We start from the raw sequence: 26,591 nt of genomic DNA on the forward strand, positions 1-26,591 counted from the left end.
GCAGGTGCTTGAGAGACAACCCAGTGGCTTTGATTTTTTTACAGAAAATTAACAGACGGGGATAATAATGGCTTGCACAGTTGTGTTAGCATTGTTTTGATTGGGAACTACAGAATCCTTAAGAAAAATCTGGGAATCGAGCGGCTCACTTAAGTGCAAAGTCCATGGGTAGGATCAGTTTATGACCATAAAGACAAGTTATCAGGAATCTCTCTCTCTGGCCTGGCTCCTCTTCTCAAGCAGGCAGTCTTCTTGGGGGTGCCTACAGCAACTTCAGCTAATACCTCACTAGGTTCAAATCCCATGGAAAAGAGAACTCTTCCTTGAATACTTCTAGATTTTCCACTGAATTTTGTCTTCCTCTGAATGGATCACATTTCCATCAATCCAAAGCTCCTTAGGAAGCTTTTCTTCTAAGAGTGGGGAAAGTATCCAAAGAAAATCACAACTTGGTTGTCAGAGGTGGGGGTCAAACCCCCAGGTGTCCCAGAGGCCATACATAATAAGGCTACTTCTGGGCAGAACTCATGCTCACCTCTGGGTGTCCTGAATCTATGACATCAGGCTGCCATTCTTTCCATTGGAACCATTAATCCTACAAACACTTAACTGCATGTCATCTATGAGCAGGGTATAGAGGGTAGCAAGTTTCACTACCAAATTGATTCCAGGTTGGATTGGAGAGACACTAGGGTACTCGTGTCCAAAGCTGGCTGCCATGGGAATCCTTTAGCACAGCTCCTCTGGACTTCCTAGATCAGAATTTCTGGCATGGGAGCCCAGAAATGTGCTCTTTCAACAGGCTTCCTGATGAGGAACTAACTACTTGCTAGAGAGGAGTGTTCTAAGTGCAGAAAAATGTCTATTAGTCATTTGCAGATTATTTTCTATCATATGTGCAAACCAAGTTGGAGTTTCTCAAAGCTATGGGCATAGAGTACCTGATTTGGAATTAAATTCTTCAGATTCCAGGACCCCTAATGGAATTTCTGATTTTAGGCTTAGGAATTTTTGTTTTCTTTAAGCTACTCAGGGGAATTCTGATACATGATAAAATTATTCTCCGAAGTGAGCTGTATAACCTTGAACCGCTGGGGCTCAGGGAAGAGTATTTGCTAGAATGTTATTTTTATGTTTTTTAAAAGAAAGCTGTATTAATATTTGATATATACATGGCAGCTGGCGCCCTCACGTGGTCTGTGTGCCAGGTGGTCATGTCTTCTGTGGCAGATACCCAGTGGAAAGAAGGGTGTGCCAAAATGCATGAGCTTTCAGTGGCTTTCAGCATATTGCAGTCAATTGCATTTTATGTATCCCTGTGTAAGTAAATGTATGTGTTAATATTGTGTTTGTAACTAAACCGCCATTCCCAAAATAGACAAATGGCTTCATCAACATGCTCTATGTCATCCATCTTCTGGGTAAAAATTAATTAGGCTCTAATTGGCTCAGGCAAGAAAACTATAGGTTATCAGGATAATTTGATATGTGCTTTTATGTCCCTTGTCATTAACCATTATCAGTCTCACCTAAAATTACATTTTGTGACTTTACCAAATAGTAATATAAAGATGAGCATTATATTTTGAAATCATGTTTATTTCAACCCTCTCATATTCCTTTTTCTATTTCTACTTCCGTGTGTGTGTTAGGATGAACGTACTGTATTATTTTTATCAGTGAACAAGAAGAGTGAGAATGCATGTGCACAGAAGAATTTGTACTCGTGGGGTAGGCGCATCATCTTAAAGAGATAGAGACCAGTGCTCGGGTAAAAAAAATTAATGACCATCCTTGGAGGTCTGGCTCCCCTATGATGGTACATTTGGCTAGCCTTTCATTTCCTTATTGCTTGACTTTAAAAAGACAAAAGAGGAGAATCAAAAATAAACTGCCATTTAGTGTTAGATTTAAGCCATAAGGAAGCTATCTCATCTGTATTTACATGTTAATAAATTGCCTTCGCTCTGTCAGATTCATTTGCGTATTGCTTTGCTGATGGGAAAGAGGGAGATACCCAGAGTAGCCAGGGCGCTCAGCTCAGGCCACACATTAATTTTTAAACTATTCTTCCAGATCAGAGTCTCTTAAATCCATTTGCTTTTCCAGTTTCAATGCCATTTGACAAAAGGATGCGCTAGTGTGCGTTCTCCGGCTTCAAAAAAAATTTTTTTTTCCTAAGGGTACATCAAACTCTTGACAGATATTTGAGTGTCATTTTTCTTGGTTTAATATAGACTGTATTCATATTTATAAATGTAATTACTCTCCAAAGGAAATCAGTAATTTGTAAGCGATTATCTGTATTTTGAACTTCACGGCCTTGCTTTTAATATGTTTGAAATTTCTCTAGCTAGTGCTTAATATTCTGAAGGCATGAATGTGTTTGCTGTAGGAAAGATAAGCATGACATCTGGTTCACACCTGTGGTGTTGGGGATAAAAAGTATGCAGTAAGTTATATTCAGGGCCCTCCGGGTCTTCAGGGAATGGTCTCCGTTCTGAGATTTCTTCTCATCTAAATGTAAACTAAAATATAGACACCCCTTCTCTCTCCTATTCTTCCTCACTCCCAAGGCTTTTTAAAGGGTCAGAAGGCTCAAACTGGTGGATAGGTAGTTTGGCTTCCTAGCTCTTCCAAGCCAGCTATTCATTCAGTGCTAGATTTTTGAAACATGCCTATAGTAAAGTTTTTAGGTAGTAAGTGTACAGCTTGATGGATTTTACAGACGTGTACACCCACGTAACCCCCATCCAGATTAAGATATGGGATATTTCTATCCGCATTGATGTCCCCCTGGGGCCCCTTCCCATTCAGGAACCTCTCTTCATCCCAGAGCTATCACTACGCTGACTTGGGTCCTCTCCTGTCCCCTTTTGCCTGTTTATGACCAAAGTTAATCACTGCTGATATCCTAGTACTTAGTGTATTAGAATATTATTCTTGGGATACTAAAACTTCTATGGCATCTGTATCTCTGAACCAGGGGAAAGTCCTATCAGAATTTTACAGTAGGCCTTCTATAGTAATCAAGCATCTATTATTAGTTAGCTACTATTTTGAATTATAGTTTTATCCCTCCTTTGGTCTTCTTTCTCTCCAGTTGCCTTTAATCTACTTGTCACCTGTTTGTTAAGATGTTAGTATCTGCAGACCCATTTGTGAGGGTCACTGGATCCCATTGGCTTGCTGTTCCTTGGTAGTGGATTGGCCCTCCCGGGAGAGAAACGTGGGCCGGGTAATTTGATGAAAAGAATCAAGAAAGTCAGTGGTTCTTCTGAGTGTCCCTTGATTTCACCTGTCTGCTAGGCAGGAAGAGCCAAAGTTAACAATGGAGGCCGGGGCAGCTGCCTAATCATGGGTCTCTTTGGGATATTTGAATTCTTCCAAGTTTATGAAAATGGAAACAAAAACGGGGATCTCGATTATGTTTGTGCCTTTAAAAAATCATGTCATAGTCTCTTTTAAAAAAATATTTTATTTATTTTTAGAGAGAGAAAGAGAGTGCAAGCAGGGGGAGGAGCAGAGGGAGAGAGAGAATCTCAAGCGGACTCCCCGCTGAGCAGGGAACCCGATGGGGGCTTGATCTCACGACCCTGAGATCATGACCTGAGCTGAAATCAAGAGTCAGACACTCAACCGACTGCCACACCCAGGCGCCCCCAGAAATCACATGTCGTAGTCTTCACAAAACTGTGTTTTCCATCATTTATTGAGCATGTGGCAGCCTGTGACAGGGCATTTTCAGAGATGAAAAAGATGTGGTTTCTGTCTATATGGCGCTTACACAGGAGACACATGTATGTTGCCAAATAAGTTTATAGACAAGTTATAAAGGCCGCATGATAGCTTATTTGGGGAGCAAAATGTGGTCCCTGCCCCCCGGGGTTTGTGGGGAAGCAGGTTGGGGAATGATGGCTCCCTGGTCAGGAAAAGCTTCACGTAGCAGGTAACACTGCATCTGAATCTTGGAAGATGAAGAGTGGGGGCGCCTGGGTGGCTCAGTTGGTTAAGCGACTGCCTTCGGCTCAGGTCATGATCCTGGAGTCCCTGGATCGAGTCCCGCATCGGGCTCCCTGCTCGGCAGGGAGCCTGCTTCTCCCTCTGACCCTCCCCCCTCTCATGTGCTCTCTCTCTCTCATTCTCTCTGTCTCAAATAAATAAATAAAATCTTTAAAAAAAAAAAAAAAGATGAAGAGTGGGAGTTTTCCAGGTAGAATTATATCTTAGGCTTTCCTGCTTCTGGTTGTTCTGAATTGATACACTCACATCACAGATTGCTATTGTGGTTAATATTGTAATTAAGGCCCAATTATGCTTCAGGCATTAGTGGGATCGAGTCCGTGCTTTTACTGCATTGCAAGATTTAAGACAGTAATTAATATAGGACTATTATTACAGCATTACACTCAGTTTAAAGATGACACCATACTTAATTTTTAAATTTTGGATTAGAATTGCAAAATGTGGTTTTAAAAAAAAAAGGTGAAGGTGCAACAGAAGTAGAGGTAACATGGCTGGTGTCGTTGAGGCGAGGCAGGCTAACAGGACGGATGCTGCTTCTTGCTCATCCAATGGCAGGAGTGGGGGGTCACTTTGCGTCTCCCTGTGTCTCACAGCAGCCTTAGATCTAGCCGCTACTCTGTTTAGTACCACTTAACAGCTCTAGAAACCCGAGATGTGTACTAGTTTTCTAGGGCTACCCTAACAAGGTACCGTAAACAAGAGAGAGCTTAAAACAACAGAAATTTTCTGTTCCTCATTCCTGGAGGCAAAAAGGTCCAGATCAAGATGTTGGCCACATTGGTGTCTTTTGACAGCTCTGAGAGAGAATCTGTTCTCCGCTTCTGGCAATCTCTGGCATTCTTTGGCTTGTAGACACAGCATCTGCCTTCGTCTACGTATGACATTCTCACTGTGTGTGTCTTTGCGCCCAAATTTCTCCTTTTTTTTATAAGGACATAGTCATATTGGATTAGAGCCCACTCTAATGACCTCATCTTAACTTCATCATTTGCAGAGACTCTATTTCCAAATCAGGTCACATTCCCGGGTCCTGCCGGTTAGGACCTCAGCATCTTTGTCAGGGGACACAACTCAAACCATAACATTGTGTAAGCTCTCACAGCTAGAACACAGAAGAGATAGAATTCAAATTCAAGTCCACGTGACTCCATAGCCCAACGCTCTAGCAACTGTGCCTCCTACATTTGGGAAATGCATTCATATCCAAGTACACGGTGTACTTCTGAATTCAGCAGTCAGTTAGCAAACATTATGATATTAACATCTTGTCCAGACAGGGTTGACCAGGGAATGTGTCCTGGTAAGAAGTGTTAGTCCAGTTGTCATGGACTTGGAGGGCTTTGATCTCCACTCAGATATAAGTTATGTGCTTCATTCTGTGTGCAAAGAACAAATGAGTCACATTGCCTGTTAGTCTAAATAGAGCAGAGCGTCTCAACCTTGGCAGTGACATTTTGGGCTGGATAATTCTCTCTTGTGTCACGTGCATCATAGGGTGTTTACGAGCATCCTAAGCCTCTACTTATATGCCGATGGAACCCCAGCCACAGTTATGACACCTGAAAATGTCTGCAGACATTGCCAAATGTTTCCTGGGGAGCAACATCACCTCCGTTTGAGAATCGCTGGTTTAGAGAAGGAGGAATAGCGTGTGGCCTGGCACTTGCTCTGCTTTGCCTAGACTTCATGTTTATTTAGGTGGTTGCCAGCGGAGAGGGGGAGGAAGACAAGCCATCCTTGCTGAACTTACTTGAAGCTCGGTGGCGTCTGTGGGCAGGAGGAGGACAATAGAGGTAAAGACAGTTAAAGACCCAAAGCACACTGTGTACTCTCTGAACAATGTGATTTCTTTTTTTTCAAAGCAAGATAGTGGTTTGGGAATACATGTGAGATAAAAGCAAAGATCTTTCATTTGAACATTAAGGGGTTATCCAGGTTTCCAGAAAAAAGCAAATGACTATAATGGCAGACCAGAAGTTAGTGTTTTTACTTGCTATTTTGGGAGATACTTGCCATTGAGATCAGGGTTTTAATGTGCCTTCTGTCTTAGGGAAAGGGAGTGGTTTACCCTGGTTACACCTGCAGGACATTCTTGAGGTCTTTTACCTTCGTCTTTATGGTCTGAAGCCCATGGTCATTCTCAGCTGGACACTGGAGCAAATCATCAGGAAATCCTGACTTAAGGCTCACCCACATCCTTCAGCTTCCAGTCCACACTGTTTTCTCCTGCTCAAGAAAATGGAGTGTTGCTCTTCTTTTCAGAGAAATGCTTCTTTGTGGGTCACTTTGCTGGGACACCCACGGGACACCATTTCCCAAGATGTGCTAGGTGTTACACCCTAGGGTATTATCATGTCTCCACATCAGCTGGTGCATTTTCTCTTGGCCCCAACCATTACCGTGGTTGTGTACCCTGGTAACAGCTCACAAAACTGGAAAATGAACTCAGAGCTCTCCTGCAAGAAATGCCAACTAACAAAGATAGCTCCGCCTAAGCGATACCCGGACAGGTTTGCGGCTCCAAGAGCCACTGTGTTGATGGCCTGGAAAAGCCCAATAGAATGCTTTTGAAAAACGAGAAAAAAATATCCATCTGCTCTGTGGTTAACATTCCAGAAAGGTAATGCCTGAGAACTCCCGAAGGGTCCTAATGTGCTGTTTAAGACACAGGAGCTCTATGTTCCACACCACCCTATGCTCCCAGACTAGGAACGAAAAACAGGGCATCTCCGTGAGGCGCGAATAGACAATCATGGTGGGGGATCTGTGGGAAGGAATTATTGAACCAGCATGTTAAAAATACTTGAGGTGTAGGTGTTTGGAGAAATAATAAATCCCAGTACTCCAACCTTTAGACCAGGACATAGGGCTATATTAAGATGGAATACAATACTCTGAATAAAAATATAACCCGTACCTGTGACGCCTTTGGAAAGCCAACAATGCATGTGCAGATGTGTTCCTCCTAGCATGCAGATCTTCATTGATCCAGCCTTTCTCTGTGCAGTTCAGAAAGCAGCATGGAAAATTGTGCTCACCTGGCCATTGTTCTTCCCATTAGCTATGCATCTTTCTGTGCCCTATGTAGAATGACTCCACTCCTGACCTCTACTTTAGTAACTGGAAGTGAGCATAAGTTGCCTTATGGAGGGGAGGGAGCTTGACAGCACAGTGATGTTTGGGTATTCAGTTTTAAATGTGTCTGTTCTTTTATTCTAAAGCCTGCCCCCTCTCCCACATTTTGTTAGTATCCAAGTAATTGGATACTCCTATAGATTCTGCTGGTCCTTGTTCTCGCCCTGCATTTATGGCTCTGGGAAGTTTGTGTGCTGAGTCTGTGAGCAATGGGTCTGCACTGGGCTGCAGTACATGCCCAGGTTCTCTTGGTGAGGGTGACCCTAGTAGGAGGTAGTGGCCAGGTTGAATTCAGAGTCACTAACAGCATCTAGCAGATTGGAGAGAGTTTGAATTCCAGCCCAAGCTGTTATTAAGGCAAACTTGGTCCAGGGTCCCTAAAGAAAGAAAGCAGAATCCCAGTGATAGGACCCTCTGAAGTTGAGCTCTGATCTCAAGGCAAAGGCTCATTCCTGCTCCAAACTGCATTATGGTGTCTGCTGGGTACATCTTGCCCTTTGGCCATGAGTGATCATCTCATCAAAGGGGCTCCACTCTTGATGGGCCAAAGTGAATAATCCTCCGGCATCTGACTGGCCCAATGGAGTATACCACATCCCCAGGTATCTGATCTGTTGAGGAGGAGCAAGTCTGGGTCCCCAACTGCTTACTGGCTGTTCCTGAAGCAGTTCCTTCACTTTTCTAAATCTCCCGTGCCCAGCCTTTAAAATGGGGTAACAGCAGCACCTCCCTCACGGTGATGCCACAAAGATAAAATTCCCTTACCTTTGTAAAGTATAGTTTGTGATTTTTTGGAGTGGGAGGTTCTCAAATTCTTGTTCCTCAAACCTCATTCCATCCACCTTGGGCAATCAATCGTCTTCAAAATGGGTCTACTAAAAGTTACCTCTGAAGACTGATACCACTCCACCAAACTCCCATCATCCATAAAACAAGTGCTCACTGATCTTACAGGTGTCAGCCTTGTAAACATATGGACCTTTCCTGATCTGAGAGGATTAACTTTAAAGCATCATAGAATCTCATGCATAGAATGCCCTTAAAAGGAAATTCTGGAAAATGAGTATCTGCTGTTGGAAGTCAGGAGATGGTTACTCTCGGTTGAAGGTGACAACCCAGTGGGAGCACACAGGGTTTCTGGAGGGCCAGAAGGTTTACATGGGTGTGCTTCCTCTGAAACTTCATCAGGATTGCCCATGAGTGCACTTACGATGGGCCCTGTTCTAAATATATGCCAGTACTTTATAAAGTTTGATAAATCTTGTCATCCGTGTGCTGTTTGGTTTCCACTTTAGTCTTTCCTTGTGGTTGTTATCTTTCACTTCTTATTTCAAATATCTACAGAAGAAGTTTTCATTGACAAATCTTTAAATAGCACTGAACACATGGAGTCAAAATGGAAGCCACTATTTTGTACTTGTCTACATTTTCAGTTCTCAGAGGTAACCATAATTAAATTTCTCATAGATTGTTCCAGGATTTTTTCCCTCTGTGTATGTTTTGGTATATTTTTCCTTTACTTGAAAAATGAGATAGTGTGGGCGCCTGGGTGGGCTCAGTTGGTTAAGCGACTGCCTTTGGCTCAGGTCATGATCCTGGAGTCCCGGGATCGAGTCCCACATCAGGCTCCCTGCTCGGCGGGGGGTCTGCTTCTCCCTCTGACCCTCCCCCCTCTCATGCTCTCTCTCTCTCTCATTCTCTCTCTCTAATAATAAATAAATAAAATCTTTAAAAAAATGAGATAATGTACCATAACTTGCCTGTTTAACTCAATATTATATCATGGCGTCCTTGCATATCAGATACAGAATCGGCACCATTCGTTTTCGTAGCTGTGTGATATTCCACAGTATGGATGCACCCTGATTTATTTAGTCATTCTCCTACTGATTGACAATGGACTTGTCTACAGTATTTTGATATCATAAATAATGCTTCTTGAACTCTGTGAATCTCCCTTGTAACATCTGTGACACTGCTCTAAATCCCAGACAAGGCAGCGACTTAAGCTGCTCTTGATTTAGAACACCTTCTTCATTAAGGTTTTGGGCTAGGTTTTTTGTGAGGAGGGGTCTGGAGATAATGAACTAGGTTTTCTGGGTAGACTTCTGAGTGTGTTCACTGTTTCATTACATGTTACAGGTTCAAGACAAGTAAAACGAACAAGTGTTTGAGCACAGTTATATTTAATGTATAGTCTGTCTGTTTGTGTTCTAGTGTTAGCTAATCAGGGACATGAATGGAGCCAATCAGTAATGTGATTATTGGCTGACATTCTCTCCTGTAGATTCTTGGCTTCATAAAACCATGGCTTTGATATTTTGTTGTTTTTATCCCCTCCCTTAAACGCTGTCTTTATTTCTAATTATTAACAGTACCCTGCTGAGATGTGGCTATCAGAATCTCAAGATGTTCTCATTAATAGCATTATTAACCCCCTCGCAAACCAGCAAGGCGTCCTCTGGCTTGGACCCAAAGCTTGCAATATATTGCTTGGCTTTCTGTTAATGTTGAGGTTACTAGTTTGACAATGGCTGACTGTTGGGAGAATGGTGATGGGTTTTTTTCCTTGAAACCTCAGTATCTGACTAAATGGATGGATAGAGGAATGGACTGTTGCTTGATAGAGCTAGTGTGTTAAAATGTTAATGGCAGAACTAGATGCTGATATCCAGCTGTTAACAACAGCAGTATTCTTTCCAAACTCATCCAAAATTGTACTCTGGGGAATTCATAGAAAGGAGGATCACTCAGCCAAGAATAGTTTGGTCTCTAATCACAGTGATGTTGGTGGCAGAGCTCAGTCTTCACCACTAAGGCTGTCAACCTCTCCCAAAAATTAACCCCCCCCCCCCAAAAAAAAAGCCTCTCCCAAAATCATCCCTTCCGGGTTGTACCCAGTAAGTACATTAGCAAAGCTGGTGCTCTGCCTGGCTTGGGCAACCTTGTTTTGCTCCCTTTGCTGCTGTCTTTCTGACCAAAGATATGGTCTGAGACAGTTAGTACTTTGTGTTTACTAGGTGTGCACTATAATTTTATGGCTAAGTAGATGGGAAACTATTCATCTACATAAATCTATTTTTCAACAGAGTGACTAGGTTGAATAGTCTGTGCAGATCAGAAACAGGAGCTCCATTTTTTCTTTCTCCACCCTCCCCTCTTTTGCAGTGTTAGCTTGAATGGTTGTATGTTTCATTGCAGGCAGAAATAAATGAGGAGTGAATTGTGGCAAAGAGATATCGAGGGATAAAGCAGGATCATAGCCTGTGTGATGTTGTGCTGCCTGTCACTAGGGGCTGATGGATTCATTCCTTTGGAGCACTTTCTTGATAAGGCTGGTTTTCTGAGTTGGGTCCCCAAACAGATCCATTAGCTTCCCCTTCTCCCTCTGCAGCAGTGGTAGGGATTTTGGTTTTGTTCTTTTCCTTTTCTTTTTTTTCCCCTTTCTCTCATTTTAAAGAAGACTTTTTCCCTTAGATGGGCGGTTAGTTAGAGCCACCAAGTATTTTAAACAGTTGTGATGAAACAAACCACCTTTCTTGGCCCCAAACCAGTCCGAGCCCCCTCCCTAGAGAAAACCACGGTTATTAGTTTGTGCTATTTTCCAGAACCTTGCCCCGCCCCCGCTTTCTTAGTTCTGTACATCTGTGCAGATACATACACAACAAATAAAGTATTTTGATTTATGGCCTTTTTTAAGTCAAATGTGTATTTATTTTGCATCTTGACTTTCTCCATTAGCAGTATATCTTTGAGAACTTTTAATGTCATTGCCTATTGGTCAACTTCTGTTCTCCCCTCCATAGTTCATTTTACCACTTCTCCTATTTATTATGCATGTCCATTTTTTCCCTCTGTTACCAATAATGCTGGGGCAAATATGTTTGCCTTTGTATTTGCAACACTTATGGCAAAGTCATAATTTTCTTACTAAAGACCTTCCTAAATGATAAAAAGAAAAATCATTAGAAAAAAAAATGAGTAAAGATCCTTATTCTTATTGGTTATTGGGAAAATTAAAAATAAGAACAGATATGTTCATCCAGTGTATAAAAAATAGGAAATAAGAAGGATTCATAAATCCGCTGTTAGCAATGGTGTAGGAAGATTGGCATTCCCGTACATTGTTGACTAGAATATAAAAGGTGTGTACAATTTTCAGAGGACGGTTTGAACTGCTTCTGGGTATCTGTCTTAGGGAAAGGATTTTGTGCTCGTGGAGGGCATGTTCACTTTTTTTTTTTTTTTCCTGTAGCCCTGATTCTTAACCTTTCTGGCTTGCAGAGCCCTTGAAGATTTTGACAAAAGCCATAGACCATGTGAGATCAGGACTGAAAATGTACCTTGAAGAATTATCAGCACATGGTAGTAGATGGAACCACAAGAGTTCATCTGATGGAAAATGAAAGACACTGTCCAGTGCACACATGGCCATATTTCAGGCAGCCCTTCTGGAAGCCAAAGCCTTAGCTCCATAAATTTGTTTTCCCTACTCTACCAGTCATTTTCCCAAAGATGTTGGCTGTTAGGGAGACTCAGGAATCAGAGAGGCTGTGAATGGAACAGTGCAGTGCATTTCCTCCAGTGTCAGAAATAACGTCCATTCATTTATCCCACAGTCATTGCATGAGTGCCTACTACGTGCTTGGTCCTGGGGCCAGCACCTCCCACAGGGAGAGGTCCCAGCATACTGTATCCAAAAGAGTCCATCAGAAGGGAATCTCCACCAGAGTTAAACAGGTGACCCGAGGAACAGAGAACTGTTTTATAAAATGTTCTAGTTGGGTTGACCCAGCTAATCTAAAAAAATCCTTCAATGTTGAGATTATCCCGAAGACACTAGAGGATTTGATTGATTTATAGAACTCAGAAGCATTTGGGAAGCATCCAGGTTGTCTTGCATGTGTGTTCTCAGAAATGTTTTGCATGAACATTTTTCTTACAGATACCCTGCTCTGGTGGCATTCACTATGTAGGGCAAATTACAGTTTTCTGGATAAAACTGCCTAACTTTTCTTTGTGCCCAAGTTTTCTTGCGGGGTTCTAGCTAGGAGAAAGGGAGGAATACCACCGGCGCTATACCTGTGTTAGTTTTATTTAGCTTAATTGCAAATTCTTGGCATCATCATTTTCCCAACACTTATTATAGGGTAGAAAATACAGTATCAGAAGTGAGGAAAGAACTATAATGGGAACTTTGGGCGAGTAAGTAACAAATAAACTATATTTCAGGTTTCTTGTATTTCAAAAGGAGAACCGTATTGCTGATTCCTAGTTGGTTTTGAATGATTTATAACCTTTTATTTGTGGTTGAGTGCTGCAGTCTATGTTGTCATGGAAATTCTATTGAATTTATAGGTCCATTTATCCACAGTGATTTTCCAGACTTCATTTCATGGTGAATCATGTGGCTGTTACTACCAAGTACAAAGCAATTTCTAAAAAGTTTCATATTACAAAGAGCACCAACACTGCGGTGGTTATTTTCGTGTTTTTGAAATACAAATGAGTTCCAGATGCACCTAGGGATCCCCTCCCCCTCCACTGTGTCCAAGGTGTTAAGCTCCACTGCATTTCAGAACCAGCCTCATGTGTAATATAGTTACTCAGGAAAGGAAAGTTTGTTTTAATAGAAAAGAAAGTTATTACAGTAACTCCAAGAATAGGTGAAAGTGGTTTGAACTTACTGGTTCGTGCATAGGGGTAAAACTACTCTCCCAGTCTTTGGGCCCCATTACAATAGACTTGTTTCTCCCCCTTTAGAGATCAGTAGTAGTGGGAGAGGGGAAGAAAAACAAAATGCTTTACCATATCCATTGGCCAGGTTTCATGTGACAGTGAGTATAGACAAGGTGTCTCCACGTCAGCACTATTGACATTTTGGGCAGGATAATTCTTTGCTTTCGGGGGCTGTCCTACTCGTTGTAGGGTGTTTAGCAGCATCCCTGGCCTCTACCCACTAAATGCCTGTAGGACCCCTTCCATTACTGAAACCCAACATGACTAGACATGGCCACTGTCCCCTGGAGTCCAAAGTCACCCATGGTTGAGAACCACTACTCTGGAAACTTTGTGCGAGTCTCCTGGAGATAACTAATAGGAACTCCTCATTGCTAGTGGGAATTCTGATCAGGATGCTTTACAGAGAGGATTTTAAATGTGTGGGTTCTGCAATCAAATGCCTGGGTTTGAATCCCAACTTTATTACTACTCAGACAAGAGTAGTAATGGTGAGGATGAAAGGAATTAATTAATGTAAAGTATTATAAGAATCAGATACATTTAAGCAGCCCTGTGGAATGTGTTATGGACTTGCTACCTCTGGGCTTCTTTGGCCATGTCTGCCTTCAGGGAAAGGGTGGGGAAGAGGTGATGCTTGGTCCAGGCAATTGTTACGCGGTCCTAGGCTGGCCTGATTCTGCACACTTAGGGACGGTCCCATTTAACTTGCTCTGTCAAGCAGATAAGTTATCTCCAGCCTTACCCTAAGATTTGGAGTAGCCTCCGTGAAATAGAATGGGTCCCACAGAGGGGTGCAAACTCTTCCCTGCTCTTATTATTAGGTGGCATTATACTTTTGTTTATCCCAGTTTCAAAAGCACAGCAGTTCATGAATTGTATTTAGTATTGAAATATCATATACAAAGAGGAAAATGAACAAATAATAATAATACAGGTTAATGAATTTTCATACTCTTGTAACCAGCCCTGAGATCAAGAAAGAGCACTTATTAGCACCCCCAGAATCCCTTTCCCGCTTACTGCCCCCATAGGTAACCACTGTGTTGGCTTCGAACTGCATTAAGTTTTTCCTGGTTTTTGTACTTCATTTCAATAGAATCACACAGTGAACTTTTTTTTCTAATTTTAATTCTTTTTTTTTTGAATCTGCCTTATTTGGCTCAGCATTGTTTGTGAGATTCGTCTATATTGTTACTTGTAATTATAGTGCATATTCCATGGTGTGACTCTCACAATTTGTTTATCAATTCCATTAATGATTAGTGTTTGGTTTCCAATTTGGGGTGATTACAAATAATCCTTTCACCAACTTCTTTCCATTTTATTTTTCCTGTTAACTAATTGTTAAAGACATGTGAATCATTTGGGGGGGCCTACAGTATGGCAGATGTTGTGGGAGATGCTTTCCTTGACTTATTTTGTTTAATGCTCACTATACCCCAATGCTGCATTTCTTATCCTCCGTTTACTCATGGGGATGTTAAGACTCAGAGAGGGCGACTGATTTCAACTGGGTCACACAGCTAATTAAATGGGAGAGCTGTAGCTTACCACTCCCTTTCCTGAGGACATGAAAAGGGTAGCTGGCCAACATACAGGGAGATGTTGAACCTACCTCCTTTGTGTCTGAACTTATGCTGAACTGTAAGAAATAACTCGTGAATCAGGCATAGTAAATCCTTGAAAAACTCAATTTAATACTGTAAACAAAGCCTGAATAGTTCCTTACCAAGGGAAAAACACAAAGATTAAATATTTATGTGACTAATCAGATGCATCATCGAACCAGAAATTCCAAAAATCAACTGATAAATAGACTTAGAATGGCACAAACAAGTAACACACAGAGACTTTTCAAAGGGATCTCAGAAATCATCCCAGCACCTCATTGTGTATGAGTCATAGCCGTAGTGTGCACTTTGAATTCTTCTGCTCCAGAAATTTGGATTCCTGCTGTAAAGTAGTTGAAGATAATTCCATGTTACAGGGAAAGTAAGAAAAAAAAAAAAAAATGATTAAGGATTAGCGTACCCCGTGATTAATGATATTGTATAAAGCAAATGTTTCAGAATGTTTATTTAAATGCTACCTTGCCTACAAAGGGGCTGAATACCTGCTATTCTTTAGAGCACAGTTCTTCTAAATATAGTCATCCAATGAAGGCTGGGTGAAGCCTGCACACACCCTTCTTTGCTCTACCTTGTGGCATGACACACTGGGTTGTTGGCTGGCCTGTGGAAACAATTCACCTTCAACTTAATTCATATATCCCTTCTGGTCATAAAGTAATAAAGATACGTTAGTAATAAAACATGGGAGCCGCTTAATTTGTTCTTTCTTTACCATAGCATGTGCATAGTGGATGTGATGAGGTTAGTAATACCCCTGTTGGACAGAAGGGGACAGCACTGAGCCTTGGAGCTCTCAAGTGTCTTCAGTGTTTGAATCAGGTCTAACTTTATAGCCCAAGCTCTTGGATCTCCATTTATGTCACCCATAGTCATGTGGTCTGCCATCTTCATGGCCACTTTGCTGTAAGCCACAAGAGTGTGAACTGTATTTTAACAGAGGCTACATTCTCCAGGGGAGAGCCCTGTTAGAAAGAACCGAATGAAGACGAGAGCTCAGAGCCCAAGGAAGTAACTGGTTTGCAGAATGGTTTTAGAATGTGATACACAGTCACATATACATGTCTCTTATATAGGTGCTTAAAATCAGTCCTGACCTTTGGGGGTGTATGTCTCATTCAGTTGTGGGGGCAGTCAAGTCCAAAATTTGCAGAACAGGCTGGAAATTCCAACAAGAGTTGATGTTGTAGTCTTAAGTCTGAAGGCTGGAAACCCAGGCAGAATTTCTGTGTTAGAATCTGGAGAAACAATTCCTTCCACTTAGGGATGCTTCACACTTTGACCTGATTGGATGACACCCACCACATTATGGAGGGTAATCTGCTTTACGCAGAATCTACAGATTTAAATATTAATCACATCTAAAAAATACCTTTATAGCAACATCTACAATGTTTAGCCAAACAGCTGGGCAGCAGGGCCTAGACAAATTGACCTATAAAATTAACTATCACAGGGGTAAAAATATAATAATGATCCTTTTAAAAAGTAACTGGGGTAAAAACTGTTCATTGATATAAAACAAAATTCCCATATAATGATTCTGAATTCGGAGTGTCTGTGTTATCTATTTCTATATACTATATATAGCATGTATTTATCATGCTCTCTGTAATTTACATGACTAGATTTTCTTTTGTTAGAGTATCAAAATTTCAGGCTACTTACTTGGGTAGAAAAGGGTTTGAATTTCTTGTAGATTGAGGAGAAAATAATATAACCTGTGTTTAGCAGAACCATACCTGGGGCCACTTAGCATTTCCAAGTGATTTTGGCGTATATTTGCACTTCCGTGAGCATTTTCTCCAGTGGTTTAAATCCATTCATTCTCTTGGTAATCTAATCCCTCCTTGCTACTCATTTAGTTATTTATTCCTATATATAGGAAGAAACCCATTATATTGTTTTTGGATTTGTCATTTGTCTGTCCTTGCTTCCAGACACTCAGAGCCCCGACCTGTGTTATTCATGCCAAAAATAAATTACTGCTATTTACAATGAACAGCGCTCTGAAAGACCTAGCTTTGACTCGGCAGATGTACTTCTGCCTGCATCGATCTTCCTATTTGATGGCAATGGCAGAATTAAAGAAGTAGAACGTGCAGTGTTGAGTGTGTATGATCTGGCTTCGTAGCAGTTAAGGTGCAGCACAATCTACAAATCGAGTTAGATTAAGAAGTTATGATGCAAAAATTTCAATTCTGACATCATCCTATCCAAGTCCTCCAACAAGCAGAACCAGCAGATCATTAACTGTGTTTGAAATTTCGCTTTGCCTTTACTGCACATTTTTATACTTGGGCATGTGTTTCTAGTCCTCCACCATGTTCTCAGCTGCCTTACTCCAGGTTGGCATGATCAGAAAAATACATTTCACCTCTTTGGTTCTGCTATCTGCTACCTCCTGTGTGGTTTTTAATTTCACTGTTGCCTTTCTTGTTGCTGTCTTTATCTCGTCCCATTTACATTTCATCTCTGTCTGTTCTTCTCCTATAGCAGTGTGTGTATTCTTCCACTCCATTGAAGATGCCCAGCAGTATCTGGAAATGTCTAAGGAATCTTTCAGTAGATTGCCTTTCCTCTGAACTATCTGCATGCTCTTTCCTTACTTAATTTATCTTTTTTTTTTTTTTTTTTTTTTTTGCTTGGGTGTGTAGGTATGTGGGGGATGAAATACCAGTTGTTTGAAATTAAAATGTAGAGCTTTCTAAATCACCAAAGAAGTCACTGTTGGGTTTTTCCACTCCTGTTGGGGTCATTGCCTCTTACCTCCATTATCATGGAGATGGGAGAGCTGACTTATGCTCACAACTGTAACAGTAGATGATAGAAAGTCCACCTTAAAGGAAATGTCCCCTCTGACCCATCACCCGCATTATTTTAGTATTTATTTACTACATGCCTCACTTGTCCAAGAGCCATTCATTGCCTCATGTTTTTTTGTGATACATTTGTGTACGACTCTAACTTTGACATTCAAAAAAAAAAAAGTTAACCTTCTTTCATCATTGATACTTCTTTTTTTTTTAAAGATTTTATTTATTTGAGAGAGACAAAGCATGAGTGGAGGGGGAGGGTCAGAGGGAGAAGGAGAAGCAGGCTCCACACTAAGCAGGGAGCCCAATGCAGGACTCAATCCCAGGACCCTGGGATCATGACCTGAGCCCAAGGCAGATGCTTAACCGACTGAGCCACCCAGGCACCCCTCATTATTGATATTTCAATCTTTCTAAGCACAAACTGTGTCTTCATCTCTCATAATACCTTATATATAATGGGTAGTAAGCAAATATACTTGTCCATTGTAGGGAAGCCCAGTAATTAACACCTGAACTCTCTAGGATTGGAAATATTAAGTTTCTATGACAATTCCCCCCCCCATTCCTTAACTGCTTTGAAAATTTTGGAAATCCTGGGTTTCTTTGGCTATAAAATGAGGATCATGGTGGTACCTACCTCAGTGAGTATTCCTGAATGATAGCACAGTACCTGGCATACGGTAAGCACTCCCTAAATGTTTGGAAGATAACAACATTAATAAAAATATAGAAGGCTCTAGTTTTCAGATTTGTTGCTTTGCGTTTGTTCAGCTTAATACAACTAGTGATTCAAGTTGGAAACCGGGCGTAAAGATAGTTTTTATATCAAATTGCACCAAGAGTCATTTTAAATATATGGGGGGAAATGGCTCAAGGCAAGAGAAAGGGGAAGCTAAGTGGGCATTTTGTTGTGACTCTGTATGCATCATGCTAGTACCCTTCAACAATAGAGCATTGACCTTGGTCAACCTTATGCTCACACTATCCATTTCGTCCCCCTCCCATTACTTGGAGGTGTTGCTATTCATTCAGGCACTTTTCATATCTATATTTCGGCATCTGCCTCCTGGTCACTGGTAGGGCCTTTTCTCTTTGTAAAATTCTCTTTTAAAAATGTCAGGTTGTGACATATGGTATTCTATTTTTTCTGTCACCCTGATCTGGCTAGAGAAATGCCTGGATGGTTTTCCAGTCCAGCCATTCCACAAGGTAGAATCAAATGATCACCCAGGTCTGTGAGGCTTGCTCGTGAATTGGAAGGATTTTGTAGAATTGGTCCCTTGACTGTGCACTGGGTACATAGACTACCAGTGACTTTTTAGTTGATCTTAATATAGTTTGTTTCAGTGGTTGAGGAGACTTAACGTGTCTCATGGCACTCTGCATGATAGAGCGACATCAATTTATACAAAGTTGATCCAGCTCTCCTTCCCTTGCAAGGAAGGTTCTGGTTAGAATAGAGTCACTGAGCCTTAAGCCATATAGTTTTCTTGAAGAACGAAATTTTCTAATCTCAAACATATTTGGAAAATACTGACTTAGGGATATAATGTCTTTAAATACCATTCCTTGCTAAAAGGAACCAGAACTCACCCAAGTTATGGCCAATTTTAGGGCTGGAGCAGGGAAAAATTGAGATGAGTCTAGAACGTCTGTGTCAGCTAATAAGGAGATGCTAAAAAATATAAAATGATGGGGACATAGCAAAATGACAGCAGAATCCATTTGGAGGGTTTCCTACTGTGCAAAAGGTCTCCTATTGAGACAGTTTGTACATTGAAATAAGTAATGGTAATGGATTGAATAAAACAAAATAAATGAGTTCATGTGGATTTACATAAATGAATGAACGAATAAATAAACTATGTGGACGGGAAAGCAATTCCTTACACTAGAATCCCATTCATGCATATAGAAGGGGTAGTGCAGTTAGAAAATCATCAATGAATACCGAGACTAGTGGATGGACATTAGATGACAGACAATGTGTTTATGTAATCCTAAGTAGCTCCCTACGAAGTACTTTTTAATTATAAAAGGAAAATTAATGACTTTATAGTGGAGAAACCTGGCAGACATCAACTTAGCCGTAAGATCAAGTTAAACACCCCTCATACTGGGAGAAATCCACAGGGTGCACTTCCCGATATGATGCACTGTGAAGACAATGTCACTTCTGTGGAAACCTGCCCCGAATGCATCACCTGCATCTAATCATGAGAAACCACGAGACAGACCCTGATTCTACCTAACAACTGACCTGCACACTTCACACTGTTCAAATGAAGAAAGACTGAGTAACTCTCCCAGAGGAGAGTGGGGGCAGGAGGGGTCAGTATAAAGAGGCGTAACAATGAAATGCAGAGTTTGATCCTAAATTGGATTCCTGGACTAAGAACCAGAATAATGATCTGTAACGGACTTTATTTGGGCATTTGCCAAAATTCGAAATGGATTGTGAATGAGATAATAGTATTGTATCAATGTGAAATTTGCTAATTTGAATAATTATACTGTGCTTATATAAGAGACTGTCCTGATCCTTAGAAATTATACACTTAAGTATTCAGCAGTAAAGGGGCATATTTTCTCCCACTTACTACCCGGTGATTCATAAAAAGAAATTGTGTATCAGTGTGCACAGAGAGAGAGAGAGAAAGAGAGAGAGAGGATGAAAATAGGATAAAATGTAAATAATAGGGGATGCTGGTAAAGGCTGTGTGGAAGAGTTCATAGATCTCTCTGTTGCCAGATTTTCCTGATCTTTTCCTTCAGTTGATGTGTATCATGATTCTTCAGGAGGAGGACTGATACCCTAAGTAAGCATGACTTTGATTCACTTTATTAGGAAGAACACTCTTGGTGATGCTAGAGGGAAGACTCTGGGTATGGCTTTTGAGAGCAGATACAGAAAGCCATTGGGCTACTGACAATATTTAGTAGCCACCCCAACACCTTCCAAAGATGGTTTTGTGAAAAACAAAGATGTTTTCCAGCTTCTGCCCCAATTTGTCCCATCAACAATAACAAAAAAGTGATTTAAAGTCCAGTTCACTCAGAAAAACTCCATCCACTTCTTATTGTCATATTTAAGATAGCTTCAAAAGTTAACCTAATTCAGTAGACTACAACTTTAGAGAAAAAGCATGGAAAATTAATATTTCAGACTTCTGCTACTGTTCGCTGTATGAAACATTTTATTATCCTGATGGGTGGAGCCATGACTCAAAGACATCTTCTGAAAATGAATTTCCTCACCCGGTCGTAAATGAAAATGCCCTTGAAGAGGTCTTAAAGTATTTTGTATCACACACTATTCAGGTGATGCATTAAACAATGCCACCCCTGCTCATGGGCTGGAGAATAAGAAAAACTTCTGTGAACTTACTTAACTTGAGGGCCTGAGTTTTAAAAGGAAACTGAAGTGTTATTTTCTGAATATGCTTGTGTGGCGTTTCTTTCTTGCATTCGTAGCATTGTGCCCAAAGTAATTCACCTAAGTATTAAACTCTTTTTTTTCTGCACCTCACTGAATGGATTTTTCTCAATGTACATGCATGATGTCTAAAGCTGTCCAAACCTAAAGGCAACACATTTGTAAAAGGCTGCCGAAATTGGTGAGAATTCACAGCGTTGGAAAAATAATTCACTGTAAGAAGGAAAGTCCTTCAAAGGAATCTACCCATCCTTCTTTCATCCACTTGGTTGTCTGACTTTTCCTAGAAAGTATCCTGATTGGGCCACTTGATCTTACCCTTCAGAAAAGAAGTGTCACCTTATTCTTAATGTCTCAAGTAACCTTTGACCTATACTTCAGCTAGTTTTTCTGACTTAGCTTTCCTCTCTGGGAAGTTATCATTTGGTGTCATATCTCCAAACTTCCTCTGGGGTGTGGTTGTTCAGTTTGTTGTGGAGAATAGCATCACGTCATTTGGAAAATAGGGACGACCTAATGAATGATAGAGGAAATCTGATATTCTGTAAGGAGTAGGATCATTCCAGAAGATTCAGTGACATCACAGTCTTACTAGAAACTTTAAGGTGTCTGCCAAATGTTAACCTTAAAATATGATGGTGATAGTGATGATGATGATGATGATGATGGTGATTTGCTGAGCATAGATGAAGTGTAGGCCTGATGCTGCTACACGCTATACATTACAATGACTCATTTACTCTCCATGCCCACCCTACCAGAGGTAAATACTTTATTCTATACATGAGGAAGCTGATACTTTGCAATAGGCTTGTTTGTCTGAGGTCTCACAGGCAAGTAAATGAAGAGGCTAGAATAGAAACCCAAATCTGTTATTTTTACTATATATGTATTCTTTCGAGAACACTCCATGGTCCATTTTTGTTCTCTGCATTGTACTAAGTATCAAAGACTATTCAAGCATTAAGATCATATAATGATTTTAAATTGATTTGTCTGTATTCTGCTTTTTGAGTAAGAAACTCTACCCAAATGTAAGAGAAGGTATTTCCGGTTGCAGTGAGAGCACCTGGATTTTATAGTTTTCCTCTGATGTTCAATCTTAGCCAAGTTAACATGAACTTTCTAAAAGCACTATTTCTTCATCTGTAAAGGAAGGTAGTCATTTCTGCCCTGTCTTCACAGGGGTTGTTAGATGAATTAAATGGAATAATGTACGGTACAGTTTTGCAAGGTGGAAAATGTGAAGTATTATTATTATTATTACCATTAAATTTCTGGTGGATTCATTGAAGTACTCCATTTGGGCAATTGAACCCTTCAAATTCCTCCAAAAGAGTGTTGCTTATAAAGATGTGCCCATTTAAGTATTTATAATTTAAGCATGTGAACTGAATCTCACAGGCTTAGGGGTTTTTTTGTTTTTTTTTACTTCAAGATGTTTTACTCCATTAAAATTTTGCTCCATAATAGGGAACTTTGACCATGACACGAATATCAGGCAATCAGAAGGTGTCAACATTATTTCTTTTGGGTAGCAGGAAGGCTCTCTGGTATGTGAGAAGTGTGATTGTGTGGTTTGTAGGGGTAAAATGATATGATATCTGGGGTTTGCTCTTAAATACCTCAGCAAAGGAAAAATATGGATAGATGAATACATTTGGCCAAATCTTAGGAAGTGAGGAATCTGGGTCCCTTGTACTGTTCTGTCTACTTGTGTGTAGGCTTGAAATTTTCCCTAATACATATTTTAATTGTTCTTTTACAGATGCAGATTTTCTTTTATAATCCAGATGACTTTGACAGCTTTCAAACCGCAATTTCTGAAAACAGAATAATCGGAGCCATGGCCATATTTTTTCAAGTAAGTTAACGGTGGCTCAAGTACTTCAACCAGAGAATTCTCTGAGTATTTTTTTTTTTTAATTCGCTGAATTGTTCTATGTTTAATGAATGCATCTGTTTTCTAGTTCACACCTGTCTAAATGAAAGATATTTCATATTGTCTAATGTGTGATTTAAAATGTAAATAAGTATGTTTAGAAACATAATGAAAATTTTTGCATGAATTATTCTGATTTTATTGCTACTTGACTGGTGCACAGATTGAAGAACACATTTATCATCTAAGTTACTTCACTGCTGAAGCGTTTTGAACAGGTTCCTTCAGCATATTAAAAGGCTGATGCAAAAAAAAGGTGGTTTTCTTTGGAACAACTTTAAAATTTGACATTACTTATGAGTGGATTAATAAATAGCATCAGTCACTTCCCTTTTCTTTCCCTCCGAGAAATCCCCATGGTAACTAAAGTTTTCACTGAGACCATTTCTAAGTTAGTACATTTATGAACTCTCATCCTTTCTTTCTCTTTTTTATTGTGCTTGTAGTGAGTGTTTCTTCTGGTTTGTGTGTTGGTTCTACAACTAGAAGCCAAACCTTGTATCCTCCCATGGGATAATTCTGTCCAGGCTTTTTAATAAGTCACATCAAATTAAAGTAATGTCAACCATCAAGTGTCTTGAAATAGTAACTGAGAGGAGACGTGGTGCATTTTGGGCCTGAGTAGTAGGTATGTGACTTGTCTTTCAGTCTTTCAGTCTACTCAGTAACCTGAGTAGTAGGTATGTGACTTGTCTTTCAGTCTTAAAATTTGCCTGAAGACTACATAGCAGTGTTTCTTTCATCAGTGAGGCATTGTTGGACAATGATGTCTTTCTGACAACTCAAAGGAATATTTAAGACAGCAGAACCTTTTCCACCATGAGTCTTTGACCCCTGCCTTTTGGGGCAAGCTTTTTTGTCTTTGAAATGGAGCCATTCTTGTTTGGAGTATGTTAATTTCACTACGCTTTTTAGCATATGACACATGATGGACAATTCTGTGCACTGCCCTCTCTCCCTCTTAACTACCCCCCCTTCCTTTCATGGGTAAAGGTTCAAATGGAAGATTATATATGAAAAATTGAAAAACCCAATATTCTACCCGAATCTCAGAAATGGTAAGAGTGGTGGTCATTAGGATTGGTTATGGCACCGGTTTTCAAACTGTGGGTTCTGACCTCCTAGTGGGCCATGAAGTAATTTCAGTAAATCCTGCCAGCACTTTTAAAATAATGATGGAATAGAAAAAAATGATCAGAAAATATCAGTGTATTACTCATAGTAAGGGTAAATATTTTTGCAGAACTTTTTTTTTTTAAACTTTTTTTGGTTGTTTTTATATAGAGAGGCATAGTAGGTATGTATTTGGTCATGTTATAAAACATATTTCTTACCATAGCTCATGGTCTGGTATCTTGTAAGTTTTCTGTTTATGTATTTGGTTGATCTCCCCTTTGTTCTTCCACACATCTCTTTTCCCTGATTACATTCATAAATCAGTTGAGCATAGTGTTTTAAAAACTCATTCACTAGCGTCAAAACTATTTGCTTTTGAGTCCCATCTCTTCCACTTAATAGCTGCATAATGGTGAAGGAGTTATTTAAACTTTCCAACCTCAGTATTCCTACCTGTGAAATGGGGATAGCAACTTCTATCTACACCATCAAGATTGTAAGATTGTAAGTAGTCATTAAATGAAGCCCCTAACGTGGGTTCTGGCACATAGTAGACATTCGTTCAATGCCAAATAAAGTATGTATCCCTATCCATATCCATACAATTGTTTTCCTATGGGATGGAGACCTATGGTATATGTGTCTTCTTTGCATCAACAGAAGTCTGTTTTGGGCACTGCCCTGTGGGCAGGTTCCTTGGGTTCTGTCTGTACCCCTTCTGCATCTAAACCATGATCAGTTTGCCTTATGCAATGCTGAGGTCACTTGAGCCATTTTTAAACAGTACCCACTTCCATGGTTAATCCCTTCTTTTCTGTGATTGTCCTCTTGGCGTGCTGCTTTTCTTGTAGCTTTTCCTCTACTCCTGCAGCTGCACCATCAGTCTGCCCTGCCCTCTTTCTGTCCTGCCCACCCATGCCTGGCCCGACCAGGTCCTACTGTGTAGATCACCTTTCTTAGAGGAAAACAAATTTTAAAGTGTTTCTATGAGTCCTGGAAGAACTAGTTCACAATATGTGCTACACAGAAGGTTTCTGTGTTTCCAGCACCTATAAACTCTTGTGAAATGTAGGACCAATTAGAGTCTTAGGTAGGCAAAGCCCGTTGGTTTACAAACCAGCAAAACACCTCAGTGTGAAATGTAGGTTTTAAATTTTTAAAGTATTTCTAGGACATGATGACTAGTTCACACACAAAGATATATTTCATCTGATAAGTCCTTCTAAAAATTTTGGCTTGCTGCCCTGTATACACAACATGGAAGATAGGTAACGTAAAATAGAACAGATTTTCTTTTTAGATACGAGCTGTGTTGAGCTGCTTCTTTTGTTTTCCTTATAAGTCCACATATGCATTTATACATCTTTGTTCACACTATGTTGAGCAATGGAGAGGAAAACAGTGTTACTGTTATTTTAATTTGGCAGTCTAGTTACATTCCATACTTTGTATTTTGTGCCTTCCTGTAAGAATGTTAAATTTCTTCCCCCAAGTAGTCAGATAAATCTTCATATATGTTTTCAAATTCAAACCTGGTATCTTGCATTTTGGTATTGAAGAAGTATTTATCATCTATTCAGCACTGGTTCAGCGCTAGGAAGGGCACTAGTGGCTACATTAAATATAATAAATGCAATCAGCTCCTGCCCACTAGGACCTCACTGTCCGAGTTGCACGTGATAATGGCTAGCAAGAGGTGGGTGGAGAAACCCTTACATTTGTTAAGAGGCTGTGTGCTGACTTGGTGCTTATAAACCCACATATTAATTATCCAGAGTGACATGACGTGAATGGCAAGAGCATGTCTAGGCAAGGCTGAGTTCCATGTAGATGTTGTCATCTTGATGTTAACTTACTCCGTACCCTAGTTTACACACATCTTTGGATCAGCAGCTCTCTAGAAGATCTAGGAGATCGGTAAGGGGGAAGGTTGATTTTAAAGGATTTTTAAAACTAATTAAAGTAAGAATTGGCAAAGGATGGAGATATCTGTTGTTAAACCACTAAAGAGAATAAGTGCTCGTATAGCTAATTTATATAAGTACAGAAATTAAGATAATTGTTTTCTGTTTGTTAAAGTAGAATCTCTACTATTCTTTGCTGTTAGCCTGATTTGAATTCCTGTAAAAATGTAAAATACCAAATGCCATTAAAATACTCTTTAAAAATATTCTATTATTCTGATAATACTCTACCTAGCTTATCTGTTTAAAGAAAGAAATATGAAAAACTTATGTTGACAGGAGAGCTGAAATGATAGGGGAATGATTAGGTAATTTGTGGAAGGATGCTTTGCTTTGAAAACAACACACAAAAGGATTTGATTGGCTCCGGCTTAAGTTTATTGAGTAGAGAATACCAGGTACTCAGAATGAATGACCTTACCTTAAGCAGGCCTGTATGTTTTTAGACCAAGAAATCTTCCATCATCACCATCTGAATTGGTTTTTCTTTCTTCCACTGTTTCTTCACTGTTCCTTGTTGAATGCTTTCCTCCATTTCCCGTCAGAATCCACGTGACTTCTCTCCATGCAAACATCCACTGGCTTTCCATGTGATGCTCCTACAAAGTTGGTATCCCCAAGCTTTTTGCAGTTGTGATTACTGTGGGTTTACGGGTATGATGATTGGGTTTTTTCAAGAAGCACATTATTATTTTTGAGTGTATCATGGGGGGGGGCATCTCCTTTGTTTTACTACCTAGTGGTCATTGTTGGAATGCCTAAAATTTTATTTATATTTCCTGA

At 40.1% G+C, this 26,591-nt stretch overlaps 1 protein-coding gene across 4 annotated transcripts in view; it reads left to right on the top strand.

Annotated features, from left to right (window-relative positions):
- Positions 1-26,591, top strand: part of PTPRG (protein tyrosine phosphatase receptor type G) — a 701,636-nt gene that overhangs the window by 464,245 nt on the left and 210,800 nt on the right. For all 4 annotated transcript variants that reach the window (XM_032411651.1, XM_032411652.1, XM_032411653.1 and 1 more), the window contains one exon: positions 22,555-22,650. In XM_032411651.1, the coding sequence (XP_032267542.1) occupies positions 22,555-22,650 (96 nt within the window). The remainder of the gene's footprint in view (positions 1-22,554; positions 22,651-26,591) is intronic.

This window comes from Phoca vitulina, unplaced genomic scaffold (assembly GCF_004348235.1).
Source record: "Phoca vitulina isolate PV1807 unplaced genomic scaffold, GSC_HSeal_1.0 scaffold13, whole genome shotgun sequence".
Lineage (NCBI taxonomy): Eukaryota > Metazoa > Chordata > Mammalia > Carnivora > Phocidae > Phoca > Phoca vitulina.